This window comes from Festucalex cinctus, chromosome 17 (genome assembly GCF_051991245.1).
Source record: "Festucalex cinctus isolate MCC-2025b chromosome 17, RoL_Fcin_1.0, whole genome shotgun sequence".
In the NCBI taxonomy this organism is placed as follows: Eukaryota; Metazoa; Chordata; class Actinopteri; order Syngnathiformes; family Syngnathidae; genus Festucalex; species Festucalex cinctus.
Window position 1 is genome coordinate 18,383,453 of NC_135427.1, and position 27,746 is coordinate 18,411,198.

The window sequence follows — 27,746 nt, forward strand, 5'->3', positions numbered from 1 at the left end:
AAGTTTACGTGATGATAAATATTTGACAACCTCTTATTTTCGCCTTCTAGTAGCGGCCAGTGTACATTAACAGGTCATGTTTATACCTGCCATCAAGAAACCGAGTTTACAATTACGTAAATCGACATTGAACGTCAACTTACCAAAGCAGCCTGCAACCGCACACGTGCATGACACGCACGTATTGACTTGACACACATGTTGGCCAATGGCGTAGCGAGGGTGTGGAGATTTATCCAATCAGAAACAAGAGGAAGGAAGATAGCGTGATTAAGAGGCGGTGCCAGATGACGACTTAACCGGCAATGCTGGGGTGATTTCCTGAGGTTAATGCCGTTCATAAATTCTGCTCGCATGATATTCGGAGAAACTCCTACTGACCCACTCTGATAAGCACAGAGGTTAACATTTGCAAAGTGGAATACATTTAAAGTCATCCAAAACTACTGGGAAAAACAAACATTTGAAATACATTTTATTTTTTATTTTCGCATTAGCAGCAAAAAGGAATGGGCAGATGATTTTTTTTGCTCGTTCTTCTTGGTTAATTTAACATTTTGAGCTCTTAATTCTGTAAAATCTGGCTCAATGTATTTTTTATACAAACAAACACATCTGATTTTGTATATTTGTATATTTAAAAAGGGCAACAATGATTAAATTGACCAAACCAATAAAAAAAAAAAAAATTAAAAAAAATGTAGCTTTGGTGTGATTTTCTGGAATTAATAAAAGCAACATTTTGCATTACGAATGGTTAAAAAAAAAGAAAAAAAAAGTGCACAATTAACTTGTGTGTGTACATCAGTCTTTTGTATTATAGTTCCTGATCCTGCTGATTTTGTCCGGAGCTCCATTCTGGCAGTTCTTAGACGGGTGTGATGGCACTTTTGAGGGGTTCTTCTGCTGAAGCTTGGCCGGGGAACGACTATGGATGGGAACACTGGTACCGGCCACCATCACTCCAGGAGTCCCTGACTTAGTTGCCTTGTTTCTGCTCAGTTCACTTTCACCTTGATGCAGATATGTTATGTTTATTACATTTTCATTTAGCTGGTGTCTTACAAAACTACAACCACACTCAATAAATATACACTATATACCAGTAATATACATTATACATATATATATATATATATATATATATATATATATATATATATATATATATATAAAGTGACAATCAAAAGCGAGTATCCTTTTACCTTCTGAGTAAATAGATGAACTCAGTCCATGATCCAGTATTTCCCAAATCTCCTTTAATGACTGCTGAGATACTTCTGAGTCGGGCTGTGTCTTCATCTCCAACGAGTTCTGTTCCTGACTGATCGCAGGACTTTTGTCTGACATTTTTGAGGTCTGAGGAAAAGATACAAGGTCAAATTTAAGATACAATTTGGTTGGGCTTCTGATTCCTATTTTTTTTAAGTTAACTCATTCTATTCAGCAATGAAATCCAAATTTTGACTTGACATTTTTTACACTATTACCCCAGACTCATCAGTGGTTTTGTGCCCTGTGGAACAAAGGTTGCCGTCTGCTTTTAAGGGAGGCTCTCTGCTGTCAGATGAAGAAGCATGTTCAGCAACAGTGCAAGCCATCTGCCTCACAGCATACTGGAGCTCCTATGAACACACACAAACAGTAGTGGAGTGGGTTCGTTACGCCCTCTGGTGGTGAAAATACACAACACACAATAACTCAGCTCCTTTGTAAGAGCCTCATTTTAATTTCCATAGATTGTAAAATCCATCCATTTTCTTTATCCTGTGTTGGTGGGTGGAGCCCAAATCATATTAGTCAACAAATAAGTAATTTACCTGTATGTATTTAATGTAAGGTCCTTTACAACGTTACTTTTAAGTTTGGATCAGGTAAGGAATCAAATTTCACAAGTGTTGTTAAAACGTTCGTGAAATGGTGAAAGTGGTTTATTATAGAAAACAAAGGTTCAGCTCTGAAGTCTGAGTCTGAATGAGTTTTTTTTTTTTTCCCTGACAATGAGAGGGAACATCCTCGGAAGAACATCAATTAAAAAATGTTGGATTATATTATACTGTATGAAGCTGGACAAACGGGGTCGTATAGTTGTAAATAAAGAATGTACCTGTGTGGTGAGTCTATACTGCAGCTGCTCCAGAGCAGAAAGACAATCTTGCTGATGTCCTTGTTCCACTGTTGAGGAATCTTTCTCCTGCTCAATTGCCTCTGTACAACATTGGATTAAAACAATATTTGCATTCCATTTTGCTTGCTCAGCATAACATTGTAACATCTGACATAACCAAAATGATAACACCACATTATAAACGCATGTTTCTTATTGTACCCTGTAATTCAGCGGTGGTGATACGGGCACGAAGGCAGTTGCCCATCTGTATGAGCTGTTGCTTCTCCTTGCTCAGACGGGCGATATAGGATGCCGCCTGCTTCAGCCTGGCATGTGCCAATGCCATGTTCCTTTTGACACCGTTACCAGCAGCACCAGTCATCAGAGCGGAGTTCAGTTGCTGCTGCCACAGGTAGAGGTTCTCATCTCGGACTTGTTGTACCACAGCACTCTTTCAGGTCATTTAAAAAAAAAAGAAAGCCAAAAGACGGTAAACCATTTTCAACACTTTGTATTTTTAGGTCAATAATTTATAAAGATAACAGAACTGTGTGCTGACTGACCTGACCAATAGTATAGTTTTATACAAAAAATAAATAAATACAAAGTTTCTGCCTTACAGTGATGACATGCCACTACGTGACTGCAAACACAGTTGATCACAGTTAAATACAGGTCACCTAAAAATTAGTGAATCTTTTCAGTACCTGATCTCTTATATTGGCATTTACGGGCTCTCCATGTGGCCCTCTCCCCACTTGGCACCTCAAAGCCCCGGAGTCAGCATTCTTCTCCAGACACAAAACTGAGGAGCCAAACCATATTAGAAAAACTGTAAAAATTAAGCCAGGATTTGATTTTCAGCTCGTGAACACAGATCTACCTCAGATTTTTATTTGTGGACCCACAAAATACCTAAAGTTGTATCTTCGGTTGCATTTTTACTTGAGTATTAACTCATTTGCTCCCAAAGACATACACAAGCATTCTACTTTCAATAGTGACATGGTCACTAAAACGTAATTATATGTTTAAAAAAAAAATGTTTTTATTTTATTTTATTTTTTAATGCTCGAGCAGACAGAAGGCTTTCATACAGCCTCTGACCAGAAAAGGTCATTAAAGCAATGGCAGTTTTTACAAAAATGGCCAACAGGTGGCAGCAGAGTATAAGAGATCAACCAGGGCCATGTTGCAAAAAGCTCATTTTCCCACTGTTTTAAACAGGTTTGTGAATAATGATTAAACTTAGCTATATTCTAATGTTAATTACTGCAAAAAGGAAACATACAAATATGATTTTTTTTTCCTGATGAAAAAAAGAGACTCTAATCTTTATTATTGGTAGGTCCCATGTTTTTATTGCAATAGAACACGATATTATGTGGGCCTTGAAAAATCAGTCAAAATCCAGTAAAACAGCGAAGGGGGTTGCTTCAGTGAAAATCGCTGCGAGTGAATGAGTTAGTGTGATTGGCTGGCGACCAGTTCAGGGTGTACCCCGCCTACTGCCTGAAGCCAGCTGGGATAGGCTCCAGCACCCCCCACGACCCTTGTGAGGAGTAAGCGGTCAAGAAAATGGATGGATGGATGAATGAATGAATTAGAATGCTACAACTGCAAACAAGAATCCACTGTGTATTTTTATGTAGCAGTATTAAGAGCACAAACACTAACAAGAGTAACAATTCTTTAACATGGTCACTATGGTAACGCTTATCATGAATTATACCACATGAGGGGTATTTTCAGTAGAACAATAAACGTGAAACCATATTTTTATTTAACTATATTAACAACATCCTCCTGAAATGTGCCAACAAGCACAAAGTCCATGAACAACTCATCATAATGCTAAACCAAGAGCCGTTGGCCACATTTTATGTGAATCACCCATCGCCGTAAATCCATATTTCAAGTAGGCGTTGGTCTCCTGCGAATGTACCTTTCTTTTTTTCCCTTGGTTATAGCCTCTTGTATTATCCTACTGGCCTTTTCCTGGTTGCATATAAAGTTTCTAAATACTGTACTTCTGTTTTTTTTTTTTTTAACTCATTTTGCTAGCTTATGGATTTGCTAGCAACCATGATAATTAGTAGGGGTGTCACGATTCGCCAACTCCACGATTCGATTTAAATTTCGATTTTGGGGTCACGATTCGATTTTTTTTTCGATTTTTTTTTTTTTTTTTTTTTTCCGCTCCCCCACTTTATAACACAGAGGCATATGCTTCTGTAGGCTAAGGCTAGTCTATGATCATTGGTTCTATTCATTGTACAGTAAATCTTATTTCAAAAGATCGGCTACATATAGGTGATGCAATTTCCATATTATTTTTGTGTAAATTTATGTAATATATGATAATTGACATTAGGCAGGAATGATCAAATTCAAAGAATTTATTTACAATATAAAGTTAACCGTCTTGTTCTTACTGAAGTGTAAAATAAAAAATAAAAAAACAAAAACAAAAAGTCACAGTGGGTGCCTGCCATCTATTGACTGTTTTTGGTTACAACAGTGTGCTGTGCGTTCCTCTTAAAATAATGTGCAATGTGCAACAACAACAAAAAATATATTGTATCCAAAGTCATGGAACAAATACAGCCTGAACAAACTATATCCCAACATTTACAGTTGCTGGGCATACTGTAGCGTGGATCAAGTACACTAATTAAATGTTTGAATCCAGCGTTTTCCAAGGCTGCAGGTCTGCTGCTATAAATAGACCTATGGATCTGGCGTTTCGCGCGAGCTGAAGTGTGTGGAAGTTTCACTGTAAATGAGGATGAAATAGTTGGTTGGACCGTTGTTTTCCCACTTCTAGTTGAATTTGATAAATCTAAATCTTTGTGATGCCTGCGTAAATGTCCCGTCATGTTTGTCGTGTTTCCCGTTGTTACGGCTGGCGGCTCGGGCCCGCCGCCGGCTCCGCTCCCCTAGTATGTATGTGTGTGTTTGTGTCGGCTGGTGCCCGTATAATGGTACTTCAGTTTGAATGCGCCAGCGCGACACTCTGATTGGAGGACTGTGCCAGCGCGACACTCCGATTGGACGACTGTGCCAGCGCGACACTCCGATTGGACGACTGTGCCAGCGCGACGCTATTGTGTATCCGTGTATTATACCCCTATTGGTTATTGTTGTTTCTCCTCCGTTCTGTCAGTTCTGTCAAATGCGGTTATTATTTGTTCACCTTCCACTTTCACTCCCTTGTCAAACCCCTGCCTGAAATTTCAATTAAAACTACTCAGATGTTAAAGTCGACCCGTGTTTATCTACTCTATATTTTCTGTTATTGTGTTACTTCCCTTCCCCTTGACGAGCCGGGCGTAACACCGTGGCCGAGTACAGTACGCGCACATAGCATATCTTGCAACTGTGGTCTTTTTATCGACAACGTGAACGTTGTCGACATAACTCACCGGGAACGCAAAATGTTTCCAAACTGGTGACGAGAGAAGCGGGAGCGGCTTGAAGCACCATTGCTGTGTCTGTCCGCGCTTGCCATCATGACTGCAGGAGAAGTCAGCTAACAAGTGCCGTTAGCTAGTAGCTGAATGGCTGCGTCTCATTTGCTTTCCTGGGAGGTGGCGGTGGCGGCGGTGGCGGCGGGCGCGGGGGGGGGCATCGAATCGTGTGTCCTCTCTTCTATTTCGATGCTCGAAATCGTGACGTAATTTCGATCGATTTCGATAAAAAATCGAAATCGTGACACCCTTAATAATTAGCATCTTGACAAGAGTCCGTCACAGAGAGAAATCGGTCACTTTTCAAAATAAAATGTTTTCTAGCCTCAGAAAAATTGGAAATACAGTTTTGTTTTTTGTTTTTTTAAATATTTTTTATACCCTTTCAACTTTAAAGATAAAGCATATTTTCTTGAACAAAAATGTGTCTTTAGTCAATGAATAAATTGAAAACTACCTTCCTTATATCCCTGGTCATGTAGATGTGTTTTGTTCACATATGTGTGAGCCAGGGACTCTTTCGGTGCACCTTCCAGCTGCTCCTCGAGATGCCTGCATCGAGCGTTCAGCAGGGCAACCTCCTTCTTCAGAGTCTGAGTGGAGTCTGAAACAAAGCAACGAAAAGGTTAGCATGGCTTGCCAGAGTACATTTGCGTGTTTGCATTGGTGACTTGAACTTCTGGGTGACATTTTAAAATCATCAATTATGTTTCTGTGAAAGAGACCTGACAAACACGCTGGGATGGTGTTGGCAGATCTGTCCGGATGTTTGGCAAGAGGTTCAGTTGTGGAGCTAGCTGCAGGCACTTCGGGGGGTTTAACTGCCATGGGAGAGACGGCTTGATGGTTGGTCTGTTGATGTGGTAAGATATGACCGAGATCCTCCATATCCTTTCTCATCTGGGAAACCACAGCTCGCAAAAAGCTATTCTGCTCAACCAGGGAACTTATCTCCTCTGATGCCTGCACGTTTGGTTTTGGTGTGGCGCTCTGTTGGTATGTAATACGGTATATCAGTCACAATTATAAAAAAATATTTGCAAAAATATGTTCTATGCACCTGCACTAGTCTAAACACAGCATTCTGATTAATATTGCCTTTGTGGAGGATTAATTAAGCAGCAAAATCCACCCCTTTTATCCACCTTAGGGGGAGGCCATTTTGCCACTTGCTGGCGATTGAAAATTACATCACAGCTGTTCAGGGACTCCAGTAACGACCAATCATGACTCACCTGTTTTTTGAGTTTGGTTATGTGATGCTTGTTTGGTCATGTGACACTTGCAAGCTAAGCCGCGACTGCTCGTTACCTGATGCTGCATTCGAGGATGGTCGGAAGTCGGAAATATCCGAGTTCAAACCAGGAAGTTCGTCCTTGAACTCGAAAATTCCACTCGCGAAGTCGGAAAAAAAACAAGCACCCCGACTTCACCGGCGGACTACAATGTGACGTCACTCTGAATGCCAAAACACAATTTACTCGACCATAAAACTAGATAGCTTTCTTCATTCATAAATATTCGACATAACTCCACATAACGCAACATACGTGACAGTATTGCCGCTATCTCCCTGCATTAAATTATATGGTCAGTATGGAATGCTTATGAAATAAGATTAAAACTATCAATGAAGCAAAATTACAAAAAGGTCAAAATGAGTTTTGAGGACCAAAATAAAAAACAATTTATCACTAGCCGCCATTTTGGTTGTTTACGTTCGCCTCGAACGCTTTCAGGTCGGAACTGGGAAAAACCAATGCGGATATATCCAAATTCCGACCATCCTTGAATGCAGCATGTGGCCTGGGCAAATGTGATGTTATATTCAGTTGACAGTAAGTGACAAAATGAGATGGATAAAAACAGGTGGATTTTCCCGCTTAGTTCGCATTCCGCAAACACAATACAGTAATAATACGAATTCCGTATTTAGAATAGTGGAGCTGCATAGACAGCATTTTAAAGGGTTGGGTTGATTTCTCTTTTAATATCATTATGTTAAATAAAAACATTAACGTGAAACGTGAAGTAATGAATGTCAGATACCTTATGTACATTAATTACGTATCAATAAAAGTTAAAAGAATATTTATTTGACTTTGTTAACGTCAACACAATTGTCATTCAACAATTATGTCATGGTTTTCATTGCCGCCACTTAGCCTTTAAGTGTTATTTGATAAGGTGTTGTTGTCCCATTGGTGCCAACAGTTTATAGCAGCTGCCAGTTTGGAGAGGCAAGAAGTCAAGCTGAAAGGCCATTATACCTCACAGGGTGCTGAAGCAAAAGGCCATTGCCAAAAATTGTACGGGTTTGAATACACAGTACAAGAGCTGAAGGGCATCAGCTGCCAACAAAACACAATATCCACGTGGCATACAGTATGAGTGTCAAGCTTTCAGGAGATTGAATGTCTCATTGCTCAAGAAAGAGAAATTACAAATCAGAAAATGGGCTTCCATGGTGAATGCAATATAAAGATTTTTTTTATTATTGTTAACTCATTCACTCCCAGCCATTTTCACAGAAGCAATCCCGTTCGCTCCCAGCTGTTTTACTGAATTTTGACTGATTTTGCAAGGCCCGCACAATATTGTGTTCAATTGCTATAAAAGCATGGAACCCATCAAAAGAAAGATTAGAGTCTCTTCTTCAGGAAAAAAAAAAAGTGTTTCTACCTGTTTCCGTTTTGCAGCAATTACCATTAGAAGAGAGCTAAGTTTCATCAGTTTTCACAAATCTATTTAAAATTGTAAGTAATTGAGCTTTTTCTAGATGGCCCTGGTTGCTCTCCTTTGCTCTGCTGCCACCTGCTGGCCGTTTGTGTAATAACTACCATTTCTGCAACCGTTCTTTGCAGCTGAGAGGCTGCATCAAAGCTTTCTGTATGCTCTAGCATAAAAACAAAAACAAAAACATATAAATATGTCTTTGGGACACTTAAAACACAAAAAAAAACATATTTAGACGTTATTGGGAGTAAATGAGTTAATTATCAGAGGAAAAGGTACGTTTTCTTACCTCCACTGCATTGTCACTCTTCTTTTTAACAGATGGAAGCAAGTAATTAAATTCTTTTTCTTTCTCTGTAAGCTCCGCCTTTGCCTGATAAAGATAAATAAAAAAAAATTGCAGATGAGATATGATGAGTCTGCATAACATGCTTTGCTTTAATTTAAATGAGTATTTATGATGGCTGATCAGCTTAGAGAAACCGCCTTGTACATGCGAAGAAATTCAACTTGGCTAAAAAATTCACGTTGATTGATTGACACAAAAGAAGACAAATCATATTTTAAGGTCTTCTTGTATGATAAAAGACTGACCTGGTCTCTGGCAAGGGTCAAATCTTGTATAAGCTGCTCATTAGCCAGATAGTGTTCAACCTTGACGGCATCATAGCGCTTCTGCCACTCCAACTCCAACTGGATTCGCGCCTGTTCGAGGGCCGCCTCTCTCTTTAAACCAGCACTCATATCTTGCTTGTACCTGACAACAAAAACGATCATTTAAATATGATAACCACACAAGTCAAAAGGTTTTCTTATAAATCTGTCGGAATGCACTCATATTGGGCATTGTCGTTTCTCACACCTGTTGATCTCCTCCCTGATCCGCTCCAACTCAGCTCGGAGTTTGTTATTACTGTTCTGTATGGTTATCAACTCTGTGTTCTTGGCAACCATCTCGCTAGAAGTTTGACTCATGTGCCTATCCCAGACAGTTTGGGCTGTAGTCACTTCGGCATGAAGCCTGTGGAACACACAATTAGACGCAATGTTTGTGTCAGTTCCTTTATGTGGCTGTAGTAGACAGATAGGAAGTACAAAGATGAACATGTGACAAGTTATCAACAATTGGGTTTTGTTTTTAACTTTTTACGCATTTACATCTTGATCCAATAAAGATAGCATTTTGTTTTGTTTTGTTTTGTTTTGTGAGGGGGTGCTAGAATACTTTATTGATGCTTTATGTTTATGTAGTGGGTAAGATAAAGGGAAAAGACATAAAAATTGTTTTTGGACATGTTGCTATGAACAAGAGCAAAAAAATATGTCTCCATTAACTCATTCAAACCAAAAAACGTGTAAATATGTTTTTTTTTAAATACTTTGTCCTTCACTCCCCAAAACGGATTTACACTTCTTTTTTTCTTTTTTTTAATGCAAAAGCATACAGAAGGGTTTGATCATGATCCAGCTTCTGACCTGAAGAAGTGGCTTAAAGCATTGGTAGTACTAGTTATTACAAAAGTCGACCAGTAGGTGGCAGCAGAGTATAAGAGATCAGCCAGGACCATGTTGCAACAAGCTGTTTTTTTTCCAGTGTTTTTACCAGGAAAGTGAATATTGATTCACTATGATATGCTAATTGATATGTCAATTTCTGCAAAACAGAAACAGATACAAATATACTTTTAGACTCCATGTTTTTATAGCAATAGAACAATATTCTGTGGGCCTTGCAAAATGAGTTAAAAATCCAGTAAAACCGCTGGGAGCGAAAGGGGTTGCTTCAGTGAAAATGGCTGGGAGTGAATGAGTTAACATCGAAAGGGAAGTGCCATTCCCCACACAAAGACATTCACTCAGTACATTAACACCATACCAACAATTAAATAGTACAATTGAAAATAATAAAAACATCAAAGGAAGAATAAAAAGCAAGGATGAATACAATTTATTTTATATTTAACATTTTTATATTATCATTTTATAATAATAATAATAATAATAATAATAATAATAATAATAATAATAATAATAATAATAATAATAATAATAAACTAAAAATAAATATAAATATATTTATGAATTAAATATATTTAATTCACCATCTCAGTGGTTCATTGATTCTCTGCATCGATATGCAAGGTGTCTAAGGGTAGCAAAAAGGGTTGCCAGGTTTGAATGCCCCAGTTTTTCATTTAAGAAAAAGTACTTGAGCGCCAGGTGTGATTTGTTGCCAGACAACCAGAGAGCTGTCTGGGTGGAAAAACAAGCAATTGTGAAGCTGAGAGACGACAGAAAAATCATTCAGTGTCATTGAACAAATATTGGCTATAGCCAGTACAACCATTTGGATGGCTAGTTGTTAAAAAGAAACTAACCATGTGTGTACTTAGTAAAGTTAAAGTGACGTCAAATTTATGAATCAAAGACATAAACAGACAACTTTTCATCATTTGTTTGTCAAATCAAATCCCAGAACTTCTAAAAGAAAAGCATTGTGGTCTTTTTATTTTTATTTTTTTGGAAGACGACAAATGCTACACAAAACATACCTCTTTATTGTGTCATCTTTCTCCTCCAAGGCCATCGCCATGTCTTTTTGTGCCAAGCGAGCTTTCGCAGACTGAATCTCCATTTCATCCTGCAGTTTGACGATTTGTTTTTCCGTTCTCTTTAACTGTTCTTTGAGGGCCTGACATTGGGCCACCAACAGTTCATGCTTCTCTTTCACAGCCTGAACCATGTCCTTGTGTCTTGACAGGCACAAACAAACTTACATCAGGAATGTCAACAGTCTGTATTCATTTCGTAAAAGTGGAATTTTTTGGTATGTATAAATAACTGAGTTTGTATTGACTCACTTCTTTATGTGTTCTTCCTTCTGCTTCTTCAGTTTGTTCTCCATCCGTTTTAATGTATCCTCAAGTTCCTTTATTCTGTAGATGACAGTGAAACTTTAAGACGCATGTCGAACACATAGCAGTCAAGTTAATAAACGTGCCAACCTTATGGCATTTATGCCATTTTTTATTGCCCATACGACATAAATGATTATTTAACCTCCACTCTCATACATTGTTCATATCAAAACACCACATAAAAATACCCGCAACACTGTTACATAATGCCATACCTGACTTCCTTGACAGCAATGGCTTCATTATTCAAATCAGCCTTGCGTTGTAGTTTGGTTTGCAATTGCTTACAGAGATCTTCAGACGCTTTGAGCGCCTGTATTGCTTGCATTCGAGCCTGGTTCTGAACATCACACTCTTTAGACAGCAACTTTATCTTGGGGAAAAAAAAACAACATACACAAACATGTTAACAAGAGGTAGTGGTAACATTTTATATGAAGACATTTTCATACTTTCTAGACCTTGAGATCACTGGACAGCAACACCGCATGCATCTCATCAAGTTTTAAACTGAACTCATGTGCTCGTTGTCTGTGCTCTTTGTTGTAAATTGCTGTCATCTCCTGGTGGCCAAACAGAGAAATATTAATTCAATCAGAGAACAGGTTGAAACAGTCACAATTCCTTGCATCAGGTGTGTTCTCCATTGACCTTTATAGGGAAAATGAAGTTTTAAAGGGGAAGACAACCAAAATATCATATGTTGTCTGTGGCCGAGTGTTAATTTTATCCGGCATTTTTAAATTTAGTCTCAGTTTTAGTCCAGGTTCAATCATGCTTGTTAGTTTTTTTCATAGTTAGTCAACCTCATCCCGTTTTTTTTATTTCGTCCATATTTAGTCGACTATAAATCTAGCATTTAAATTTTTGTTTTAGTCCAAGAAAACATAATTTTATTTGTCTAATTTTTGTCAACCAAAACTGTCAACGTTTTAATCAACTTTTAGTTATGACAATCATTTAACCCCTGTATTATTATTATTATTATTATTGTTATTATTATTATTATTATTATTATCACTATGTTTTTTTGTTGTTTTTTTTATCAGCAAATTATGTTGAACATTTCGTATCTAAAAGTATTTCACATCAAATTTTCTCTCATCTTTTTGATGAAAACAGTGACAGATTAGCACAGACAAGATTTCACAAAATCAGATAATTTTTGTCTCGTTTTTATTCATGGACTAAAATGTCCATAAATTTTAGTCCAGTTTTTATTAAATGAAGTATATATTTTTTGTCTCGTCTTCATTAGTTGACAAAATGCATACTGATTTAGTCCCACTTATTGTTTATTAACGAGGGTTTTAGTCTATTTAGTCCAGTGAAAAATGTGTGTTGACCAAATTATTTTTGTTTAGTTTTTGTTGACGAAATTAACACTCCTGTGGCCCCCCACTAGTCTAAACAAAGTATTCTGATTAACATTGCATATGTGGAATAAGATTTAAGCAACAAAATGCACCTGTTTCTATCCAGTTCAGGGGGCAGCCATTTTGTCACTTGCTGTCGACTGAAAATGACATCACAGTTGCTCAGGGCTCAGGTAACAACAAACCAGGTCTCACCTGTTTTTTGGGTTTGGTCATGTGACATTTGCAAGCTGAGTGACAGGTCGTTACCTGAGCAACAGTCGACAGCAAGTGGCAAAATGGCTGACGCCAAGATTGATAAAAACAGGTGGGTTTTGCTGCTTACTTGTTATTCCACAAACACAATATTAATCAGAATACCGTGTTTAGACTAGCAGGGCCGCATAGACCATAATATTGTAAAGAAATTTTTGGATTGACTTCCCTTTTAATTAGTGCTGTCAAAGCGTTAACTAATTAATTAATCACAAAAATTATCGCATTAATCATGTATTAACGCAGATTAATCGCACTATGAAATTTGACTGCAGATGATCCTTTGGCTTGACAGCAGATGGCTACGTTAAAGGTAGCACAGGTTGTGTTTGAACAATAAACATAACATGCATTAAAGTGAAGCATTTAATAAATGTTTGCATGTGACATTCAGAATATTTGTTCATGTCAAACTATATGGGTCATTTTTTTTCCACTTTAAATTATGCAAGTAATGTAACTGATTACAAAAACAGGAGGATGAGACGTCCTCTTAACATTAAATGCCGAAAAAATTAACACATAAAAGGTGCATTTTAAATTTGGCGGGCAAAAAATGTTGATAAAAAAAGCCTTTTTAAATAAGCGATTAATCGCGATTAATCAAAATTTTAAGATGTGATTAATCTGATTAAAAAATTTAATCGTTTGACAGCTCTACTTTTAATATGTAGTTATTATTATTGTTTCATTCAGTTCACCAGTCACTTACTTATTTTTATCGGCTACAGTTAACATGGTGATGATGACTGTAAATCATACTTTGATGGGTGTCAGTTTAACACCAGATTCCTGTGACTCATTCAAGTGCGAACATGAGCATACAAGATCCCTAAACACTCACACTGGGATCAAGTTTGACCAACACAGTTTAACACACATACCCATGATGCACTTGAAAATACAGTACTGGAATACATATCGCGGCGGTTTCTGTGTACTATTCAATGTGGTTTCATTCAAAAGGTCGGGTAGTTATTTCACTCGCGCATCGTGGCTGTAACATGAGGAAGCGTTGAGTCCGCATTGTATGATTTGAGTTTTACTTGTAGAGGTCAGGATAATGTAATCATGCGACTGAAATGGCAGACTAACGTACTACAGCAAATGAAGACACGTTTGAAGGGTGTAAATGAAAGCTGTCAAGTAGTAGTAGTAGTTAAACGATAAAAACGACTTTGCACCTGTTTCTGCCGAGTGAACTCTCCCTCCATCTCGTGTAATCTTTGCTGTGCCTCCAACTTCATCCGCTCGTGCTCCTCCATTTGCTCTTGAATTGTATCTGTCATTGACCTTTCACACATACACACACACAATGGTTGTTTTAAAGTGTTTTAAAAATAAAGTTTTGAGCAAGTACCAAGTGCGTGCTTCAGTGCCTCAGACAGACTCATTTTGTCTCCTTCGAGTATCCGTAGCATAAAGATAGCGGCAAAACATTTCAGCCTCTTATAAGGTGTGGCATGAACCATGTAATACAGGGGTGTCCAAACTACGGCCCGGGGGCCATGTGCGACCTGCCCTCCATTTTTTAGTGGCCCGCAACATATGCTAAAAATGGCATTTGACTCAGTTCAAGTAAAATAAACAAAAATGTTTGGAGATGGTCAAAGTTAGAAGGGAGGGTGTAAAAAAACACAGGTGCTCTTAAAGGTCATTTTAGTGAACTAAAACTAACGAAATAAACTAAAATTCAAAAGACAATTTTGTTAACGAAATAAAATACAAACGAAAATGCTTTTAAAAAAAAAAAGAAAACTAACTGCAATTACATTTTAATATTTAAAAAAACTAGCTAAAACCATAATTATAGCAAAAATGTACTTTGTGTTAGTCTTTGGTGTGATTTTTAGTAGATTTATTTTGATATCAACTGGGATAATGACTTTTAAAAGTATGTCACACAGAAGTGATGTCATCTAGCAGAAGCCAATAGAAAAGCACCTTCAGATGACGTTGCTCCCATGTTTTTTTTTTTTAAAAGAATAACAAAACACATTTAAAAAAATAACTAAAACTAATACTGAAACTAAAACTAAAACTAAGCATTTATTAAAGAGCTAAAACTAATAAAACTAACAGAACCACCCTGAAAACTGATTAAAACAAACTAAAATAAAAAATTCCAAAACTATAATAATTTACTGCCATATTACAAATAAATTGGTTTATATATCGTAGCATTTTTCTAAATGTGCAAAAGCACAAATAAATTATTTGTACAACAATTTTTAGGACTAAACACTATTTCTCTTCATAACATTATGTGGCCCTTGTGTCCTTCTGAGTTTCTGTATGTGGCCCTAAAATGAAAATGTTTGGACATCCCTGATGTAATATAATTAGTGATTACTAGGTCTATGATTATATATTTTGAAAAAATGTAAGTTTAAATAGTGTGTTTTTAAAAATTAGACGTATTGTTCTCGATCCAATTGGGTTAAATGAGGCCTCTGAGTTTGGTCTAGACATCACAATACCATCGAGATTCGAGACCACCAGAGCACCGCGGGATCTTTTCATCTGCCTATACATATCAAACTTGAAACAGAACGTCACAATTTCCTACCACATCCACCTTCTCAGATGAAACAACAAGTCATTAAGGATGAAAAAGAAGGTGAGTACAGAAGCCTGCTGGGGGGTCTTTGTTACGTGGTGGAGATCGAACAACCTCATCAAGAGCTTTAAGAACAATGAGGTGGTGCTAGACACAGGCCACCTGCAGGCTGTGTCAGCATTACGTGGTAAGTGGTTTTACACACATACAAATACGTGGTTCTGCACCAAAACGACACACTTTACAGGAAGAGGCACCACTTCCTGTTAAAGCTGGAGTCCACCCACCACACATTAGCCTTTCTTCAAGATAGGGAGGGGTAGTAGTGTCAAACTGTGAAGATTTCCAAACAATGCACCATATATTGCCCACAACAATTATTTTTGCCTTTAATTTGCATACTTTGCCATTTATTTTATTTATTTTTCCCGACATTTTACTTTCCTTTATCTATAAAATCACCAAATCTAACCTATATTGATTATTTTGTTGAGCCAATCTTTGGACTATTACATAGGCCAGGGATGGGCAACTGGTGGCACGAACCCACAACCTAGTCTGAGTGGCCACTTGATTAACTTTTTCTCCCCTAAATTATTATTATTAGTAATTTTTTTTTACAAAAAAAAAAAAAAAAAATCTTCAAAAAATGCTGCTGAACATTCAATATACCGTACATTTCCATGAAGAACAGACTTGAAATTTTTACATATGTGTGTGTGTGTGTGGTGTGTATCAGATAAATCGTGAAAAATCCAAAAGGTGATAGCAAAATATTAAGAAAAATAAGAAAAATAAGAAAAATATTAGGCCCAATATATATATATTTTTTTTTTGCAGATTTGGAATGATAGGCAAGACAAATATAGTAGCTTAATAATGTAAAATTTTGAGTAAGTTGATTTGTATGAAAAAACAAAAAGAAAAAAAAACAGAAAATGAGTTCTTGTACTTAACAGTTATGCACCATCTCTTAATGGCAATTGTTTAAAAAAAAAAAAAAAAAAAAAAACTGAAATTAGAGAAAATTAAGAGCACGCATTTCACACACACACATATGCTCATATTTTGTCGATATCTAATACAGAATTCTCGTTATACATCTCCTTAGAAAGTACATGATTCAGGCCCCCTCAATTTTACTGATGAATAATTGTGACCCCCCCTCCAGGATTTAAGTTGATACATCCCTGACATTGACGAATGTTATTTTCAAATTTAAAAATGTGTTACAATACATACTACTGAATGCTACTATTGACATTAAACTCATCTCTTTAGATAACCCCCCCAACCCCCACCCTCTCCACCAGACTCACTGTCTGAGTTCGTCCAATTGCTGCCTTTGTTGAGCAGCTTTGTTCTGGTTGATCCGCAGCTCCTCCTGTCTCGCCTCGGCATCTTTGGCTTGCTTCTCCTCCAGCGCGGCAACCTGGATACGCAACTGGCTCAGCTCCTCCTGTCTGTAAATAACAGCAGTTTTCAGAATTAGTTAAGACTGTCTGCCACAACTATTCCTGTCATGCTTTTTTCTCAGTTAGTATAAAATCCATAAACCACTGCTTAGTTCATATACACAATATGAATTTATCAAATTACTTGATGGCCTTGAATTCTCTTCAAAATGTACAACATTTAGATCACTTCACTTTTTCTTACCAAGAAGAAACCTGTTATTTCCAAAAATCATAGAGCTGTGGTGGAAATTTTAATTCAGATAAATCTATATCAAAGCAGTTGACTGATTTTGTTCTACCTGTTCTGCTCTGCGTTCACAGCCCTGGAAGTGATGACATCATATCGCTCCAGCTCTTTCTCTCGTTCATCCAGGATTGATAGATTGTACTGGAAGTCCTTTTTCAGCTTCTGGTTTTGATGTCTCAAGAAACAGTGCCAACAAACAATGGAGTAGATTATTTTATGGTATCGTGTCCAACTGTCCATCCATTCATTTTCTATACAGCTTCTCTTTACATTTGGGCAAACGCTCAAACCTCAAAACAGTGAGGTGGATGTGCTAACCACTCAATGCCAATGAATTGCACGGATTACCACAAACTACAACAATTAAATGTTTGTGAAAAAGTTTCACATTGCTTTGTGAGTTCTGCTGCAAAGGTCCCATATTACCATCTTATCTCAGTTTTATATGAAAAGTAAACAAAGCAATAAGCTCTTCCTTTGTCAATGTCTGACATTCTGCGTAATAGTACAAATAAACAAAAAAAGATGAAAACAAGATACGTTTATTGTAGAGTATCTTTAAAAGATGTGATGAAAAGTAAACTATGGTATGCCACATATAACTCAATTGCTCAGTACTTTGGATTGGCCGTAGGGCGACTGATTTATAGTAAATGGTATCGCTGTATCTTTAGTAAAACAAACAATGGAGGTGTTTGTGCTGTGTAATTTGGAGTCTATCTAACATGTCTTGGTTACTCTTGATAATCCACAAACTTTCATTGTATGGAGCAGGAGGCAGATACACTGGAGACACATTTCAAAACCAGTGCAAATAAAAGCAATTCCATGTGTATGGTACAATACGGTAACAGCTGGGTGGGGAAATAGGCTCCTTTGTAACGTGACTTAATACTGGAAGAGTTCAAATGTTCAAACTACTGTTCAACTGTATTGTATGCCATTTAGACAAAGACATGACTTCAGACTTTTGAAAGCAACTTGGAGTTGTGTTGATGAGAAACATAATGAATGGTAGAAAAACAACGACACAAACAATTTCTGTGATTTCAGTCTAATATTGTTGTATTCATACCTAAGAGAAGCACACTCCTCCTTGGTCTTTTTAAGAGAATCTTCCAGCAGATGAATCCTTCTTGCATGAAGCTCTTTCCACTCCCTCTCTTTACTGTCCACCAGGGTTTCCAGGTCATCCAGTCCACTGTCCCGGGTGTCCCCACCTGCCTGCATTCTGGAACTGGAACACACACCCCAAAACATACAACAATGACCGACATGTTTTGCCAATACATACATAATCTGCATATGTGCTTTTACACATGGACAAAGCTGTGGAGAAATCACATCTTCAGGGTGGGGATGGGAAGAAAAAAAAACATCAATGCATTGCAACACTTCCCCTCGCAGGTCTATATCGATTCAGCAACTTCCCTCCACAACGCAATATTGATTCAACAAATCCTATGAATCACAAATAGAATCGAATCATTTACTTTTGTGCTCCGTATGCACAAGTAATTATTGTGCAAACCTTTTTTTTTTTTTTTTAATAACAACTATGCATACAGTATTTGAGTTTGTCAGTGTTACACACAACTTTATTTTTATTGTATTTTTTTTAATTTTATACAAATGCACAAATAGCCACGGGTTACGACGAGTAAAATATTTAAAAATTGTACATTTGTACTTCTTATTGAATCAATATTGGAGCCTTTAAGTCGTTATCAAATCTCAACTTTAAGTAATGAAATCAAATTGAATCACAACCTAAAGAATCGAAATTGTATCAATTTACACGTGGTGATCCCTACACATCACAGCAAATTTGAATCGGTTCTCATGGCTGCCAGTCAGAACGCAATGTTTCAAGTATGTGAAATTAACTTACTTTTATTTCTATCAATAATCACTCAATGAAATTGTGTTTTTGTTACAATAAACTTATCAGGCAAGTAAATATGAATAATAATTCTGTTGCCCCACCATGTAGCTGCCACTGTGTATCCTCGGTGGGTGTCGACAAAGTTGCCGTAACCATTTGGGCATCAAAGTCACTGCTGTTGAAAGAGACGCTATCCTACATGTCAATGGCACACATTTACTCAAAACTACTCAATAACTCGCTTGTAAGGTACGAGGTTAGCTGCTTTCAGGCAGGCTCAGTGGTTTCCGTGGTAACTGCGCGATCGTAAATTCCTCCCTAGCTACATAGCCATAACAATTATTGGTTCCTAGCCCTAGGAGCTTTCTATGTGCTTCAACACTTTATTTTATAATTTAATTCAATGCAGCCTTTCAATTCATTTAAATAATGAAAAAAAAAATGTGTTCAATAATTTTAAGCCACTAAACTGATCGCTAACTACGAGTCAGCCACTAGGTCAGTTTGTTTATGGCACACTTGAGCCAGTAAAAAAAAGGTTACCATGGCAACAGAGCGTGTGTTAATATCTTCCCGAGCGACAAAGACAGCAATAAATGGTTCCTAAATCGATTTGTTTTAATTACCCCAAAACACATGTAGAATTGAATATCCACGTTGAAAGGTGTGTAAAAATTTAAGAAAGTCTAAAAATAAATATCTAGATACATAAACACAAGCATCCATCCATCCTTTCTGTAGCACTTTGACATGGCTCGTTCGAAGCGAGCATGCGTTAACAAAATGAAAAGGAAATGTGATTTGTAAAATAATGGTGATCTTAATTTCTTTTGCGGTTAAATCAACGTAAAAATCTTTTCGAGTGATGTAACTGTGACACAAGTCCCAATGGGGTGTCCCATCAGCGCACCGCCGTTTATAAAACCAGTGACGACAGCACGTTCACATGGTCTGCATTGAGCGACTCTCCGGTAGACAGCATCTCTCCAGGTACCGTGTACGATTGTGTTTTTTTCCCCCTCTTCTGTTTTACCTTTTAATATGCGTCCTTCGTTTCAACGACAACAGCGAAATGATTGGTGGCAAAAGCAACAGGTACAGAGATTTATGTATTTTTTTAAAAACGGGGTGATAAAATTAGAAATGGAGGATAAATGTTTTTAAAATAAGCTATATTTTTCAAAGTCTATTCTATTCGCGTACAGTAGATGGTCAAAATTACATTAAATGAGTGGAAAGCGATGTCACAAAAATATAAATTAAAATTGGAAAAAATAAATCGTGGTTAAAAGACTGACCAGCGCGGGGTGAATAACAAGAATTCCACAGCAATCCTCGATTTGCGCTCATCAAGGATTTTAAATTGAAAACATCCGTTGAGGAGAGACGCCGCGGTCCTCACGTACGCCAGCCGGATTTGCCCAAGCACGGCAAGCAGCATCCACGTGACGTCACACTCCTCTACTAGACACGTAAACGAGGCAGCTGGAGTATCCCAGAATAGATACTACCAATTGAAATTAGTCAACATCGCCTAATTAAATATCTATCCACTTTTTTTTTTTTTTTTTTTTTTTTTAAATTTAACGACCTGTAGCAGTGGCGTAGCGTACGTTGCTATTGACAGGGCAAATGTAGCCGGGAGACAAAATTAGCACTCCGGACCTCTTAGTCACTACACTGACTCTGATCTATTGATAATGGATGGTTTGCTATGATTAATGATTGAGTGGACAGAGAAAAACAAATTTCTGAGTGAGTCATGTCGCTTTAGAATGGGGATTTACAGCTTGAAATGATATAATGTAATGTAAAAGGTAATTTTCTGCTCCATCTTCTTAATACAAAGATAAATTCGTAAACTAATAATCACCTAAATGTGTTGAAATCACAAGACATGGAAAAATGTGGCACGTATACAGCTATTGTGTTCAGAAAGGATTGGGTGGTTGAAATGTTTGTAATTTCTGGAAACATGAAGACAAATATAAACTTCAGTACAGATTTACTATTTAGAAAGAAATATAAAATACACTTGTGAGCTAAAGTGATGTGGCCCTGGGACTTTCATGTGTTTAAAAAACAAAACAAAACAAAACATAAATATACAGGTAGTTATGTAGGTAGACACGCATGCATAGTCAAGTAGAAGGTTTTTACCCTGTAACTGTATCACACGCTCATGAACACACAAAGCATGTTGGCATCTGGAGTCCTTTCATCTGACTGTTAGGGATGAGAAATGTTCCATTTGATAGCTGCTCCACGTGCATGCAAGTGTGTGTGTGTGTGTGTGTGTGTGTGTGTGTCCAGTGGATTGCAGAGGGTCTTAAATTAGTAATGGTGCTGATATTTCTTTGGCTCTGGTCACGAATGGTGGAGTCACACTGGGGTCACTTTGATAAGAAGGGAGCAATAAAGGGGTCTCACAATACTGAATAATCAAGAAAAGAAAAACTGCTGAATCTCTTTTAGGTTGAGGAACTAATTCAATGGTCAACAATGTAACCATTTTTTTAAAATAATATTTGTTTTACTTTATTCCTAAGGTCAGTCATTTTGATTTTCAAACAACCATTTTGAGACAAATTCCAGAGCTTGTGCTATACTTTGGAAAAACTTCTACTAGCGGATTCACCGAAATGAGCGTGCAGCTTTTTAAGTTTTACTTGGTCTCATTATCAAGAAATTGCTCAAACAAATTTCTCAATACAGTGGCGAAATATCCACTGTAACACATTTCACAAGGCTGACATAAACACTGAATGGGTCATTGGAGAGCTTAACCTGAAGAAGGAATATCAGTTTATTTCCTAATGGGAAAAGTTGCCAAAATTGACTGTACTATGAGTCAGTACATAATTAATCGGATGAAAGACCCAACAAGCAAACAAGTACATAATGTTGACTTCCATGTTAGTTTAAAACAAACATGGGAGCAAACGTTTTAAATAAAGAGCTTCACATTCAGAAAGGGGATTCTCTGAAAAACAAAACAAATTTAACATTGGTGCGGTTTATTTTTGTGTGTGTTGCTCACGGCCAGGAATACAATAAAATACATTCCATGTAAACTTATCAGGTATCAACACACGGTCCAACACATTTCATAATGGCTTCTAAACAAAGAGTGCCAGTTCAGTGATAGCCAGGCCGGTATCATTGCATGTTGTGTAATTTAGGGGTCAAACACACATTTCAAAACTGACATGACACGTAGCTGTTTTACATAAGGTTAAAGAATCATTGAACAATAATGCTTTGTTATTGTTATGTGTGCTTGCAAAACCTACACCAAACCTATCTTTCTTCTCCAGAAACATGCTATTCCTGTTGTTTTCGGATGTAGATAAAGAGATCACAATAGTCCAATATTTACACACCTAAAAACTTTAAAATGTAATTAATTGATGGAGTTAAAGCCCATCATGAAAAATCTGTCCAGAGGATTGCACTCAGCATCAACCTCGATTCAGTCGACTTCATGGTGTTCATAGGTTTCACATGGAAGCTTATGGTCCTCAACAACCAGATGTTGGTACGGTTAAAGTGTTGTTATTCTTCAGAGCATCCACTGAATCCAGCTTTTTTGGATGCTGAGCTCCAATGGAGCCTTCCAGGTAGACTTTCCTTAGCTTTGCGTGATCGCCTGCTCTTGGAACTTAGCGTTTTCATCATTGGTATTAGTAGCAGGCCTTCCGCTGTGTTGCCAAGAACAGATCCTGTTTCGAGAAACTTGTCTGGAGAGCGTTATTTGTACCAAACTGGGCACTAGTGTGATGGCAAGGAAGTCAATTGGTTAGCATATAGAAACAAATACAAATATTACAAAAATAGCTATTCAGAAATACAAATAGGTAAAAAGAAAAATACAGGGCTCTGGCTAATGTGTAGATATTAGCGTCAGTATGAGAACCTAGTGGCTTAGGAGGACGCCTCAGTAGGCTTGATAAGCTGACAACAGTTAATCACCCACAGAGGACGCCGTGTTCCCATATTAGCAATCATTTAGTCTTCTCTTACTCTCCCCACATCCCGCCAATGCCTCTAGCCTTTAAATGTACAACTTGAAATAGATCCACTGTAAATATGTTACACTCAACTGTGACAAAGAAAATTAATGAAACACATGGTTTAAAGAAATGTTTTGTTTTGTTGCAGCTACTGACTACAAACACATCAACCCGAGAACAATATGGGGGGTGTAGTGGTGGACGATGGACCAACTGGGGTGAAGGCACCCGATGGCGGCTGGGGCTGGGCGGTGTTGGTCGGCTGCTTCGTCATTACTGGATTCTCCTACGCGTTCCCCAAGGCTGTCAGCGTCTTCTTCAAGGAGCTAATAAGGGAGTTTGGTGTTGGCTACAGTGACACCGCATGGATATCATCAATTTTGCTTGCCATGCTCTATGGCACAGGTAGGCACTTTTAGCATGGAGTTGCATTGAAATTTGATAAGATAAACTGGTGTGTTCTCACTGCGCCTACCCCTATACTAGGTCCTCTGTGCAGTGTTTTGGTGAACAGGTTCGGCTGTCGACCCGTGATGATGGTCGGAGGACTCTTCGCTTCATTGGGAATGGTTCTGGCTTCCTTTGCAACCAGCATCATACACATTTACCTTTGCATTGGTGTAATTACAGGTAGAGTTACGGCATACAACCACTAGCCTCTCCATTAGGTAGGCTACACGGTACACCACTTTTGAGTCGAGGCAAAGCTGGGTGAAACATTCGCTTTGAAATATTAGATACATTTGTTTTTGCTTTTTCGCCCCACATTTTCATTATTATCTAGTTAACTGACTACTCAAAGTAGTTAACAAATTAGAACAAATAATTTCTAAACTAATACTATTAATATGACCACAATGTATTGTACAGGACTTTGGATTTTGAAGGGTTTAACTTGCAAGTGTAACTGCGCGACCTAGTGGAGAATTTGCTGAATTGCAGTTAAGATATTGTTAAAATGGGGAATAAAGATACAGATTTGAGTTTGGGCCCATGTAAAAATAGACAAAAAGAATTTGGACATACAGAAATATAAAAAGAATTTTGGTAATTACCAGCGGCAGCTGTGGCATAAACCTTAGATGGAGACTAACCTATAATTTCTTCAGAGAAACAACAAGTCTGAGGTCCAACTGAATCTCTTAACATTAAATATACTGTACCTGCGACAGGAAAACAAACAAACAAACAAACAAACAAACAAACCCTACCGGTAGCTTAGCTATTTGTTCTTGTTGCAAAATATAAGTTTATGTCGACAAAGGCAGTCACTCCAGCAAATATAACATGTAATGTGCTAAATTAGCTAGCTCTCACTCACTCTAGTCTACACAGTATTCATTTTCCATCTGTGAGTTAGGTTTTGATAAGAGTAGCAGTTATTTTGTTTCTTATCCCCAACAAATATTTAAATACGTACATGATAAATCTGTCTTGAACAGATTAAAGGCAGACAGATGGCAGAGTGCAGACGGAACAATAGTCAAGTCTGAGGTCCAACTAAACCTCTTAACATTACTGTATACTGTAGGGTACCTGGTGCAGGAAAGAAAATACCTAGCTTACTTGTTGTTGGAAATATGAGTTTATACCGGGAAAAAAAAAAAGCAGTCACTTCAGCAAATGTAACGTAATGTGCTAACTTAGCTAGCTTTGTAAACGCTAAAAGAGCATTCACTGGAAAGTGAATCAGTGTAATGGGTTGTGATGGGAATAGCAGTGATTTTGATTCTCATCCCCACCAAATATTCAAATACTTACATGATACGTGTGTCTTATGTAACTCTGTAATTTGTTTCCATGGAGTCACATTGTTCTCAATTATTTCTGTAACGCTGCCATCTTGTCTCCTCAGGTCTGGGCCTGGCATTGAACTTCCAGCCATCCCTGATAATGCTAAATCGCTACTTCAGTGAGAAGCGACCTTTAGCCAACGGCCTGGCAGCTGCAGGCAGCCCCGTGGCCCTGTGCTGTCTCTCTCCCTTGGGACAAATTCTTCAGTATCAATATGGCTGGAGGGGTGGGTTTCTCATACTGGGGGGAATGCTGCTCAATTGCTGCGCCTGTGGTGCCCTAATGAGGCCTCTCTTGCCACCAAAGAAACATCTAGAACTTGAGGATGGCCGTCATAGAGCTGCAGAGGAGAAGAAGCTCCAGCCAAAGAAAAAACTGCTAGATTTCAGTGTGTTCAAAGACAGAGGATTCCTCATCTATACCGTTGCGGCCTCGATTATGGTGCTGGGCTTGTTTGTGCCACCCGTGTTTGTGGTCAACTATGCTAAAGGACTCGGCTACGAGGACACTACCTCAGCGCTGCTGCTCACAATTCTGGGATTCGTAGATATGTTTGCTCGCCCTCTGTCTGGAATCATCGCAGGTACAAAGTGGATGCGGCCAAGGTGCGTCTACCTCTTCAGTTTTGCGATGATCTTCAACGGCGTCACCGATCTCATTGGATCACAGGTAAGGCATGAAGACTTCAGATCCGTATTTAAAAGACACCAGTCAATTTTGAACATCTCTTGTCTCGGAATTCAGGCAAACACCTATGGAGGTCTGGTGGGCTTTTGTATCTTCTTTGGCATGTCATATGGCATGGTGGGAGCACTGCAGTTCGAGGTCCTTATGGCTATTGTGGGAACAGAAAAGTTTTCCAGTGCCATTGGCCTTGTGCTGCTGATGGAAGCAATAGCCGTATTAGTGGGCCCTCCTGGAGCAGGTAAGCACATCCGGTCGGAATGTGTCTAATAGTTGTGGAGAGCATAGGTGGCAAATCCAGGTCCATAAAACCAGAACCCTGCCACAGTTTGGCTTTAGCCCCAGGTGCTAGCCAGCTAGTTAGCTCCTACGGTGTTACCTGCTAGCTAGCTAACATCAATGGTTAAAGTCAAACTGTGGCAAGGTTTTTACTTTCTAGGCCTGGATTTGCCACCTCTGGTGGAGAGCTATGCTTAAGATAAAAATCATATCCAAAATTAGAGTTTATAAATAAATGAATAAATAAATAAAGGTCTTGGCATGAACATGTTGTCAGTCACTAAAATGATGGTGGCTAATGTCCTCTTCTCCAGGTCGCCTTTTGGATGCCACCCACAAGTACATGTACGTTTTCTTGTTGGCTGGCTGCGAGGTCACATTGTCAGCCATTGTGATCGCCCTGGGTAACTTCCTGTGCATCACAAGGAAACAGGAAGATCCGGAGGCTAAACTGGAAATGGCTGTGACGGCGGCGGAGAAGGAGAGCCTCCGCAATGAGATAGAGGGCCAAGATGAAAAGTGGGAAGTGGAAGAAAAGGGAAAATATAATGGGAAGGCTGCCAATTTGCATGCAGGGGGGGACAATGCGCAGACGGATGGTGGAGAGGAGAACACTGAAGCATCGTTATAAAGATGTTATGAAAGACACTGGATCGGTTACAAGAGGATATACAAAAAAAAACCACCAAGTATTGTGATGCAATTTGTTGACATACAGTGTTGGGTAAAAGGAAGAAAGCAGTAGGGTAGTAAATGGCGTTATAACCTCAATACTGTACTGTAATTGTGAAATGTAAACTTATTTTCTCTCAATGCTTTTACTTATACTCTGCCCATGCCTCCTCATGAGCATTTCATGAGTTTTCTACCAAAGGCATTTTCCTTAAAGAAACCACTCATGGCCTTCAAACACACCGATAGGATTTTCATTGACTGGAAAGTTCTGAGATCCCCCATTACATCCATTTTATTTTACTTTTAAATTACAAATACTTTTAACACCATCAATGCAATTAACATTGAAGTCAACAACATTCTCCAAGCAAAGCTCCATATTTCCTATGCTGCAACATTTCGTTTTGTCCTTCCATTAGCTTTTTATTTTTTATTTTTTTTTAAATACTTAATGCTGCTTGATGAATTTGCCTTTATCATTTCAGCAGTGAAGTAAACTTGCTTAGTGTCCATTTCATTTATGTTGCACAACTGGAGTAATGCCGTATTGTCTGGGTCAATAGATGTTGTGATGTCTGCTTTCTTATAAAAACACTATTGTGAATCCAAGTAACATAGCACATACATGTGACTCTATTTTGGCTAAAGCAATGTCACAATATATGTTTCTTGTACTATATTGTATTGAAAAATAAATTATCTCTGTGTCTTCACTGTCAATTTAAGTTACATTTTTATCCAACTGATCTAATGCGTTAACGTGGAAGTCAACTTTAAACATTTATCCACAATGAGATACAGGACTGCCACAGAAAATTTGAATATTGTGATAAAGGACTGTATTTTCTGTAATGCAATAAAAAAAATAAATAAAAAAAAAAGGCATATTCTGGATTAATTACAAATCAAGTGAAATATTGCAAGTCTTTTGTTTTAATATTGCTGATTATGGTTTACAGCTTAAACAAAACGCAAATATCCTATCTCCAAATATTAGAATATCATGACAAAGTATACTAGTAGGCTATTCAACTAATCACTTGAATCGTCTAATTGACTCGAAACACCTGCAAGTGTTTCCAAGTGAATCCAGAATGTATAACATTTTTTTTTCCAAATTGCATTACAGAAAGTAAAGGACTATCACAATATTCAAAATTTCTGAGACATTCCTGTGTGACCTCAGTAGTTTAAACATATTCTGATTAATATTACATTTATGGAATAAGAGTTATGAAGCAAAATCCAGCCATTTTGTTTGCTGTCAACTAGGGGTGTAAAAAAAAA

General features: G+C 37.9%; 3 protein-coding genes across 5 annotated transcripts in view; 1 reads left to right on the forward strand and 2 right to left on the reverse strand.

Annotated features, from left to right (window-relative positions):
* The window catches only part of fasn (fatty acid synthase), a 31,142-nt gene extending 30,869 nt beyond the window's left edge, over positions 1-273 (reverse strand). The window contains exon 1 of the mRNA XM_077502083.1: positions 144-273. Coding sequence (XP_077358209.1) covers positions 144-200 — 57 coding nt within the window. The 5' untranslated portion in view covers positions 201-273. The remainder of the gene's footprint in view (positions 1-143) is intronic.
* A 185-nt stretch (positions 274-458) lies between these two features.
* ccdc57 (coiled-coil domain containing 57) lies at positions 459-20,423 on the reverse strand. 2 transcript variants are annotated; one of them, XM_077503844.1, is made up of 20 exons: positions 20,313-20,423; positions 18,205-18,366; positions 17,182-17,304; positions 16,745-16,888; positions 14,050-14,158; positions 11,696-11,797; positions 11,450-11,607; positions 11,178-11,252; positions 10,869-11,069; positions 9,179-9,337; positions 8,911-9,073; positions 8,606-8,689; positions 6,306-6,570; positions 6,038-6,184; positions 2,818-2,915; positions 2,330-2,561; positions 2,108-2,208; positions 1,491-1,625; positions 1,206-1,359; positions 459-1,013 (listed from the first exon to the last, which is right to left on the reverse strand). In XM_077503844.1, the coding sequence occupies exons 2-20, from the start codon at positions 18,357-18,359 to the stop codon at positions 805-807; spliced, it is 2,814 nt and encodes a 937-aa protein (XP_077359970.1). In that variant the 5' UTR covers positions 18,360-18,366; positions 20,313-20,423; the 3' UTR covers positions 459-804. The 2 variants fall into 2 exon arrangements, with proteins under 2 accessions (XP_077359970.1, XP_077359971.1); XM_077503845.1 differs by lacking the exons at positions 11,696-11,797; positions 20,313-20,423 and adding an exon at positions 19,116-19,544.
* Positions 19,860-27,179, forward strand: slc16a3b (solute carrier family 16 member 3b). 2 transcript variants are annotated; one of them, XM_077503846.1, is made up of 6 exons: positions 19,860-20,004; positions 23,176-23,432; positions 23,514-23,657; positions 24,883-25,490; positions 25,566-25,746; positions 26,099-27,179. In XM_077503846.1, the coding sequence occupies exons 2-6, from the start codon at positions 23,210-23,212 to the stop codon at positions 26,413-26,415; spliced, it is 1,473 nt and encodes a 490-aa protein (XP_077359972.1). In that variant the 5' UTR covers positions 19,860-20,004; positions 23,176-23,209; the 3' UTR covers positions 26,416-27,179. The 2 variants fall into 2 exon arrangements, with proteins under 2 accessions (XP_077359972.1, XP_077359973.1); XM_077503847.1 differs by having other exon boundaries at positions 19,986-20,109.
* Positions 27,180-27,746: the final 567 nt, after the last annotated feature.